General features: G+C 59.1%; 2 protein-coding genes across 2 annotated transcripts; one reads left to right on the top strand and one right to left on the bottom strand.

The window, feature by feature from the left end:
• The first annotated feature begins 1287 nt into the window (after positions 1-1287).
• CLDN23 (claudin 23) lies at positions 1288-1989 on the top strand. Its single transcript, XM_009898181.2, has one exon. It carries the CDS (start codon positions 1288-1290, stop codon positions 1987-1989), a length of 702 nt encoding a protein of 233 aa, XP_009896483.1.
• Positions 1990-3108: 1119 nt separating this feature from the next.
• Positions 3109-8906, bottom strand: LOC104298686 (low-density lipoprotein receptor-related protein 2). The gene is made up of 15 exons (XM_054175150.1): positions 8840-8906; positions 8363-8541; positions 8065-8251; positions 7511-7729; positions 7101-7284; positions 6611-6860; positions 6376-6540; positions 5883-6083; positions 5251-5794; positions 4988-5116; positions 4688-4795; positions 4364-4600; positions 3810-4233; positions 3464-3602; positions 3109-3165 (listed from the first exon to the last, which is right to left on the bottom strand). The coding sequence occupies exons 1-15, from the start codon at positions 8904-8906 to the stop codon at positions 3109-3111; spliced, it is 3090 nt and encodes a 1029-aa protein (XP_054031125.1).
• Positions 8907-9345: the final 439 nt, after the last annotated feature.

Below are 9345 nucleotides of genomic sequence, written 5' to 3'. Positions count from 1 at the left end.
CTGGGCACATGAGCTCCTGGCCAAGTCCAACCCACCCCTGCCTTCCCAGCTAGACTGAGATTCAGTGAGCAACAGCTCTGCAATCTATCCCTGAAACGATCCAGCGCCCCCAGAGAAGAGCATTGGGGCACTCGGGGAGTGGCTGTAAGGATGGAGGAGTGGGAAGGGAGCCGGGGAGCAGCTGGGACAGCGCAGACCCAGCCAGGCCTCCAGGTGGCCACGAAACTAGCAATGCAGAGATGCTGTGGGGCACACCTGCAGCCAGCCCTCCGAGTCAGCTGAGGGTTCTCGTCCAAAGTTAATCCAGAGGATGCTGCCCTCTTTTGGGCTCAGCGTGACTGGCAGAGACTCAGGGAAATTTGCAGTGGCCCAAAACCAGCGCTTTTGAGGACTTGAAACCCCACATAGGGGTTCTTAGATGTGGTGACTTCCCATACCTGTCTCACTGGGCATTCCAGGAACTTTTCGTGCTGAGAGCCAGGCTGCTGCGCCTGGGGGTGGCCTCTGAGCACAATCTGGGAATGAAAGAGCAGGGCCAATCTCAGGAGTGGTCCCTGAAGGACAGGGAGATGCTTGCTGGGATGAAGTGCAAGAATATGAAGGCTAGGGTCTGGGAAAGTCTCCTGTGCCTGGGGACGACCCCGTGGTCCTTACCGCCTGCTAGCATTTCATCTTAGGTAATGATTTTCATAAATTCTTTTCATAGTAAATTAAGTTAGCAGTCGGTCTAATTAAGCAAGTCACAAAAGGGTCCTGTGCTTCTACAGCAGGGAGTAATCGGGACCAGGCGCTGCCAAGCCCCAGCGTGAGGCTGCGACGCCCCAGCGTCGTTTGCAGCCCGGGGAGGGCTGTCCCCGCAAGCAGCCCGGAAAAGGGCTGCCTGCCCCGGCACCCAGCCAGCAGCCTGGGGAGGGCTGCCCGCTCCCGCCCCCCGCCCAGCTCAGGGAGGGGCAGCCTGTCACAGCACCCAGTCCGCTGCTTGCTCTGCCAGGGTACCGGGCTCCAGCCTGCGCCAAGCTCCTCCCTGGCTGCACTTCCTCCTGCTGCTGGCACCCTCCCGCAGCGCTGGACGTAGCTCCGTGGGTTGCCCCACGGTACGCGAGGCTCTGAGACTGCTGCCCTGCCAGAGGATACCCCTGCCTGCACCGAGCAGCCTGGCGCGCTGGTGCCACCTCTTCTGCCCGGCTGACGGGCAGCAACAAAGAGCTCCCGGGCTCCCAGATTCCCCCCGGACCTTTGCCTCTGGCGACCAGAAGCACACGGAAGACTGCTTGACTCACCTCTGGCATGCGGACGCCAACAGCGATGATCGTGGGGCTGGTGCTCTGCCCCTGCGGGCTCCTGCTGACACTCATAGGCACACTGGCACCCAACTGGAGGCAGGTGAGCCTCATACCTAACCAGCCTGTTGACCTCATCTGGGAACAGGGCATCTGGGACATGTGCAGTGAGCGGCAGAGCAGCCATGACCGCCTCTGTGGGCAGGCTGATGAGCTGGGCTACTTTGAGAAGGTGCCTGTGAGGGCAGCCCAAGGACTGATGCCCACCTCGCTGGTGCTCACTCTCTTAGGCTTGGTGGTGGCTGCCCTGGGAGTTCGCTGCTGGCAAAAGGAGCCACGGCACATACTGGCTGGTGTGGCAGGACTTGTGCTGCTCCTCTCAGGGCTGCTGAGCCTCATACCTCCCTCCTGGTACACCCATGAGCTGTGGGTGCTGCCTGCACCAGCTGACAGCACACTGGTTGTAGGCTACAGTGTGGTGCTGAGCTACTTGGGAAGCTGCCTGGAGATCCTGGGGGGGCTGGCACTTGCCCTCAGCTTCCATCACTGCTGCAAGGAGCACAGGACTACTAAACTGTCCCCTACCCCTGTGCCAGAGGCTGTGCCACCCTCCACCATTGGGGCTTACCACAATCCCTGGGATGTGCTGGAGGATGAGCGATATGACCGGCACGGGAAGAGCACCCTACCTTGTGACTCTGACTTGTAGCCCCAGCACAGACAGCAGCAGGCACTGGCGAGCCTGCCAGCCTGACACTAAGAGCAGCACTGGCTCCTGCCCATCCTTGGGGCACCTCAAAGCAGATTGAAAACAAGATTGAGGATCTGGCTTGAATTCCTGCAACTTCCTCAAAAGCCTGCCACACTCCAGGTTCCACAACTGTGCCAAAACTGTGCTGGGTTGAGGACCAGCCCTAGCACCAGTCCCTCCACACAGCTTTTAGCTCATCCTCCTGCACCATGCAGCAGCTTGGGCAACAGCAGCTCCGATGGTCCCACATGAGGAAAGTACAGGTCAGCCACATGTAGCCTTCAGGTCTCAGAATAGGAGAGGGGAACACTGCCCATGTCTCTGCTCAGCTCAGGGCCATACAAATAGCAAAAGAAGAGGAACAGGTCTGTGCTGTGGGATGGCCATGGGCTTTCTGCTAGGCAGGCTGGGCTGAGAGCCAGTGGCCAGCTCTCCTGTGCTTTGCCTGAAGCAGACAGGAAAGGTCTGTGAAAGAGAACAGGTAGCTTTTATAGCACCTTCTTCATAGACTTTCCCCCTGCATTCAAAATCAGCTCTGGAAGAGGTTTCTTCTTCCTTGAGCACAACAGTTTCACCGGAGTTAAAACCAAAACAGAGATCACTGGAGGAAAAAACAGCACACAATTTCCTTTTCCTCATTAAATTGGTGTGAGGTGGTAAAACTGGTCTTGCTGGTTTGTAAGGGACACTCAGGAGGTCAGAACTGCACTATAAAACTCTGCTCAGCACCCTGCATAACAGGGCAGGAGCCAAGGCAGCTTCCTTGTAGAGCTGTTGAGCCAGATTCCAACTGCAGGTGAGTCCAAAGCACCCTGGTCAGCAAGCTACACCTTGCTGTAGAGGAACAGTGGATGGAGATGCCCTAAGTGTGGTTAAGGGGTGGTATAGGATGCACCCTGCAGCAATGGCTGCAGAGAATGTGTTGGAACTGGAGGCTTCCTGAAACACCTTCCAAAACATTTTGCTCTGGACTTCCAAGTTCCCTAGAGCTTCAAGATGTAGGAAGAGCAAATTGGCCTCCCCTCCCCGGCTCACACACAGACCACAACAGTACCAAGGGTGCTGCACATCATTCTTTTATGAAACTACAGTGTTGGGGCGAGATGGTCCTTTCCTCAGTGGTGCTGGCAGCTCCTGCAGAGATCACAGACAGCTGCATCAGGGATGAGTCTGAGCCAGCCTCCATGGGCTAACCCCACACCTTAGCACAGAGGTTTCAGCCACGGGCCAAGCAGGACAGACTCTGTGCCAGCCAGACCCTAGCCACCCCCAGGTCTTGCCCCTTTTCCCCAGGAGGAGGGCAAAGCTTGCCACAAGAGTGGACACCATGCCAGTGCTGAGCCTGGGGAGGAATTTGCATATGCGGAGGGCCTTAAGGAGCCCCAGGATGGCAGAAGGGTCCCTATCGGGGCCTGCTCCAGATGCTGCTCACCTCTTTCCCATCATAAGCTTCATTCACAAAGGTATCACTCTTGGGGGGAAGCTCTTCCTCATCTTCCTCATCTTCTTCCTCAGGGTCACTTTCACGGTGGTACAAGGTCAGTACCCGAGTGGAAGCAGTGCTTGAAGTCCTGGGAAGGAAAAAAGGTACACCAAGGATGTCATGGCTATCTCCTAGAGACGGGGCAGATCCTGAGGTACTGCCACAACCCCTGGTTAACAGCCTGCAAGGGTGATCACATAGCCCAGGAGTGCCCCAGGACACCATGCTGTCCCTGGAGAAGGAGACCCTGTCTCTCTCCATCTCCAGCTGTACGTGGCCCAGCCCCAGAGCTCACCTTTTTCTCTTATCTCGCTTCCGCATGTAGGCCAGGGCGCCCACAGCAGCAGCAGCAAGCAGCAGGAGCACAACCACCCCCAGGGCGATCGGTCCTGCAACCGGCTGCACCTCTGCCTCCTCACAGTAGTCGCCACGATAGCCCAGGGCACAGTGGCATGTCACTTGCCCAGCCTCGATGGCACAGTCCCCACGCAGGTTACACATCTCGCTGCTGCATGGCATGGCTCCCAGCACCTCCTCAGTGCTGGGAGTTACCAGGAAGGGCTCTCGGTGCTCCTGGGAGCCAGGTGTTGCAGACAGGCTGGAGGTGGGCTGCCAAGGCTTGGCTGCAGCTGGGGGTGAGGCTGGTTTCTGTTCCTCCACATGAGACATTCCCGATGGTGCCACCACGGGGAGCTGCGTTCCCACCTTCACAGAGGAGCCTGGAGAGATGGGTATAGGTAAGTAGAGAGACCCAAGTGAGATCCCCCTTCCCAAACTGGAGGAGGCTGGGCCAGAGCCCCCTGTGTCCAGCCAGGGCCTCTGCACACCCAGCTGCACACAAGCACTCACAGTCAGACTCATCGGAGCCGTCAGTGCAGTCAGGGTGCCCATCGCAGACCTGCTCTCCAGAGATGCAACTCTGGAGGTCAGGACAGGCTTGCAGGGGGGCTGGGCAGGGCACTGCCGGTGTACATGCCACCCCATGCACCAGGTGGTAGCCGGGGGAGCAGTGACACAGTCGCCCTGCAGGGTTGGGCAGACAGAGTTGTGCACAGCCCCCATTGCTCTTTGCACAGCCATTGGTGCCTGCCAAAAGAACACGGGTTAGTATGGCCACCCCAGGGCACAGCTCCACCCTCTAGATGCCCCGGCCTGGGGCAGCCTCAGACTCACCTTCCTGTGAGAACGGGCTGTAAATTCTCATGGCTACTAACTCCTCCTCCATAGGGAACCACCAGCTCTCACCTCGCTCCAGCTGGCTGTACCAGACCTTGTTGGAGCCTGGAAACACATGGGGTCAGCATTGCTCCACCTCCTTCTGCAAGGATGCCTGGGACAGGAGGTGGGGTCCCCCAGCCTGCCCTTCACCCCAGGGAAGGGAAGCCTGTACCCCACAGGGACTGGAAGAGACCCCAGTGCCCTAATACAACAGTAGATGCTGGGCAGAGCACAACAGGCTACAAACAGGCTCACCATTGGTTGAGGTTGTACTCCAGAGCAGAAAGCCTTCACCAGCAGCAAAGAGTGAGAGGCTGTGCAGCCCTTCCCGCACCACCCTGAAGTGGGATCCATCCAGTTCAATGCTGCTGATGGTGCCTCTCCCTACAGGGCACAGATGCAGGAACTTCAGATGCAGTGGCACAGAGGGCTCTGCACTGCCCTCAAGACCATGTCAGGCTGTGGACCAAGTGCATGTGCCACTGTTGCCCCCCCGCAGTGCCTCATCTCACACTCACCACGGTCTGCCCAGTACAGCCGGGTGCCAGCACCCCCAAAGGCAAGGCCAACAGGAGCCCTGGCTCTCTTCCAGACTGCTCTGCGGCCAGTGCCATCCATGGCCGCGCACTCCACTGTGGCACTAGGCCCCTGGCTGCTGGACGCTGTGACAAAGCACATAGTGGAGGCACGAGGGCACAGTGCCAGCCAGGCAGCACTCTTCAACCCCTTGTTGAGCAGCTCCAGGGTCCACCGCCCCCCAGGAGCTGCCACGTAGATGCTTGGTGGCTGCCCCTCAATCCAGTACAGGTTGCCACTCAGCCAGTCCACGGCCAGGGACGTCACCGCACCCTCCACAGCCACCACCTTTTTCCAGGACAGGCGGCCCCGGTCCTTCATGCGCAGCAGCCTGATGGAGTCGTTCCCCAGCTCTGCAAAGTACAGGCTCTTGTCTTTCACTGCATAGTCAATGGCTGTCAGGTGGCCCACCTTGGCCAAGGGCAGGGCCCGGCGTGGAGGAAGGCCTTGAGGTACAGATGTTGTGGGCAAGTCCTTCAGGTAGACCTGGAGAAGAAGGCAGCAGTAGGATGGGAACCCCGCTCCTCTGACAGCAGTGAGGACAGCAGACCCCAGAACCAGCTATGGACAGTACCTGCGCCACAGCTGCTGGGGACACCAGGAGGGCAAAGGCTGAATCTCGGAGGGGTAGGCAGGTGGTCTCATCATCGGCCAGTGTTAGCCCGGTGGGACACCGGCACCGCCCAGCGTGTCTGGAGCTCAGCAGGCACAGGTGGGAGCAGCCACGTGTGGCACAAGGGTTAGGAACTACAGGGTGCAGGGCTGGGTGCATCACCTGTGGGAAGGTCGGGCTTAGCTTCACACCCCCACCAGCACCCAGCTGAGCACAGCTGGCACCCTGCCATGCTCCTGCAGCCTGAATGTGGCCCAGGTGGGGGCAGGATGGTGAGGCAGACATGCTCCAAAAGGACCAGAGATGCTTGACCACAGGGACTGCTGCCCAAGTACCACTGAGATGTGGGTACCAGCTCCCAATGTCTCGGCACTTAGAAGACAGCAGGGCCATGCAGGGTGGGAATCCTAGCAGAGCTGGTGTGGCAGGGTTCAGGGCTCCCCCAGATACATACCTGGAGGCCGTGGGGCTGCCCATGTCGCTTAAGCAGTATGGTTCTGTTCTTGCCACTGGCCTTGTCCACTTGCTGCACAGACCACGTCTTGCTGTCTGACCAGTAGAGATGCCCCTCACATACAGCCGCCGCGAAGGGGCTCTGGACCCAGCCCAGTTGCAGAACCTGGCAGAGAGGCTGTTAGCACCCACCCTGGCCCTCATCAGGGCCCCATCACTGGAGTCCCACCACATACCTTCACACTGGTACCATCCAGATGTGCAGAACCAATGCTGCCCAGCTTCTCATCCAGCCAGAAGATCCTCGAGGTTGTGAGGTCAAGGGCCAGTGCTGTGGGCCAGCCCAGACCCTGGGCCAGCAGCACGTGCTGTCGACTCCCATCCATGGTGGCCTCCATCAGCCGTGGGTGGCTCCCCACCTCTGACCAGTACAGCAGCCTGGTGAGAAGAAAGGTGCTGACCCACAGACCTGCCACAACATCATCCCTGTAGCAGGGCAGACAAAAGGAGCGGTGCAGAGCTTCCCATTCTATAAGAGATGCACTAAGAGATCCACTCAGTGCAGAGGCAAGTGCCTGGGCTCCATCTTCTCTAGTCACACAGCCCTAACAGCACCCAGATGAGACCATCCCAACTCTTCCCACTCTGTCACTTGCTTCCATGTAGGAAAATAGGGCAGGGCAGGGATGGAAAAGAGATCTCCATGTCCTCTTGTCCTAGCCTTACCCTGCCAGAGGCTGGAGCACCAGGGAGTGGGGCTGGTCCAGGTTACCATCCATCACCACAGTGTACTCTGGTATCCCTCTCCAAGCAGCCCCAAGGCGAGTGGCCAGCACCTGCCCTGCTGCTCCGTCTGTCCAGTACAGGTTCCTCCCAAGCCAGTCCACTGCTATACAGTCTGATCTCACACCTGCAACATACCTGAGTCAGCACCCATGGGCTGACAATTGCATTGTTCTCTGGCACAGTGTTCTCAGCCCAGGTCACCTCCATCCTAGGAGCTCCAGCTCCTCCCAACCCTACTCTTGCCAGCACCTTTCCACACAAAGGGACACAGGCTGGCACTCCACTGTAATCTGGAGACTGCACAGCCGTGGAGAGGCCACCTCTGCTAAACCCACACTGTCACTGCCTACCTTTTACCAGTGTGCCTTTCCTGCCCGAGTCAAGGTCCTGCCAGCGGATGCTCTCTGTGGCTAGGTCCATCCACAAGACTTTTCTCTCCATTGGGTCATAGTCAAGTGAGAAGACAACACGATCCTTGTCAGTGGCCAGTAGCACCTCCTCTCGCCCACTTCGCAAGCCGTAGGACAACACCTCTGACTGCACAGCCACCAGCAGCATGGGCTCTGGTCCTGGGGCAACACAGAACCACCCAGACCTTGCTCAAAACTGGTGGCCCCATGGCCCCAGCACTCAGAGACACTGGAGACTGATCACACTCAGCCCTACCACACAGCACATTGCCCAGCTAGTGCAGATGGATTTTCTGACTGGCAACTGACTGACAAGCAGCACCTTATAGCTGAGCAGAGCCTGGGACGCTATGAGGCAGTGGGGATAGAGCTATTCACAGGACTACAAGGTTCCCCATGGGGAGCAGGCACAGGGGGACAGGTACCCATTGGCTCCTGGTGTACCCTAGAATGCCAGGGACTCTCAGTGCTCCTTGACCATCCCAAGGGCTTACCAGTGAGTTTGCAGACTGTATTGTCAGGCTCCAGCAGGTAGCCAGGAAGGCAGCCACAGCTGTAGGACCCTGGGACATTGAGGCATGTCTGGCTGCAGGCTCCCTCACTCCACTCTGTGCACTCGTCTATGTCTATGCAGGACAGACCATCCTCGGCTAGCCGATAGCCCCGGTCACACCAGCACCGCTATGGGGAAAGGGGCCATCAGGGTTCCCCTCTGGAGACACAGGATGTTCCCTCTTGCAGCAAGGGCAGCAAGGCAGGGTAAGCCCCTGGACCAGAGCTGCTGGCACTCACAGGGCCTTGAGGTGAGGGGTGGCAGAGATGAGTGCAGGACCGCTGGCAGGGCACAGAGCAGTTGCCCCCCTCATCCGAGCCATCTGCGCAGTTTTGCTGGCCATCACACACCAGGGATGCATTCAGACAGGCCCCCAGCTCACACGGGTACTCGTGACTCTGGCAGGGAGCAGGCTGGCCTGCAGGAACATAGGGAAGGCTGCCCTCAGCCTTGTCCACCACCTCCTCTTGCTCAGCTGTGGCAGATTTAGTGCTCCCACAGGGTGCCCAGGGCTCACTGAAGCCACATCCAGGGTTGTGCCGGTCTCCTGGCTTCAGGCCACCCTAATCCTAAGGCCACCATACCTACAGGGGCAACAGTGATCTGGGGCCTTTGGCCAGCACAGATGCTGGGAACAGGCAAACATGTTGCACAAAGGGCCTTTCACAGTGGCACAGACACATCCCCACCTCTCTCTGTGCTGGCCACCCACCAACCATGCCTGGGCAAGACCGAGAGGGCATAAAAGCAGGTGTTCCTCACAGCCAGCCTCGTCGCTGCCATCCCTGCAGTCACTCTCTCCATCGCAGCGCCAGACATCAGGGATGCACTCGTGGCCGTGGGAGCAGCTCCACTGCCGGTCCCCACAAAGATCTTTCTCCTGGGGACAGCCCTGCAAGACCAGAGGATGAATAGGGGCACCAGCCCTCTCAAGAGCAAGCAGGGACAGACTGCATCCCCATCACCCTACCCACCTGCTCGTCTGTGCCGTCCCTGCAGTCAGCGGCCCCATCGCAGCGCCAGGCCTCCGGCACACACTGCCCGCTGCGGGCACAGGCCACCTCCCCCGCGCGGCAGAGCAGCGGCCGGGGCACCGCACAGCCCTCCTCGTCGGAGCCGTCCCGGCAGTCATGGTCACCGTCGCAGCGCAGGGCCAGGGCCACGCACTGCCCGCTCTGGCAGGAGAACTCGGCTGGGCTGCACTCCCTTGGCGCTGCAGGCA

The sequence above is a fragment of the Dryobates pubescens genome, chromosome 1, assembly GCF_014839835.1.
Source record: "Dryobates pubescens isolate bDryPub1 chromosome 1, bDryPub1.pri, whole genome shotgun sequence".
Classification (NCBI taxonomy): domain Eukaryota; kingdom Metazoa; phylum Chordata; class Aves; order Piciformes; family Picidae; genus Dryobates; species Dryobates pubescens.
Note: the sequence above shows the minus strand (reverse complement) of the source record. Positions and strands in the feature narration are given on the sequence as shown.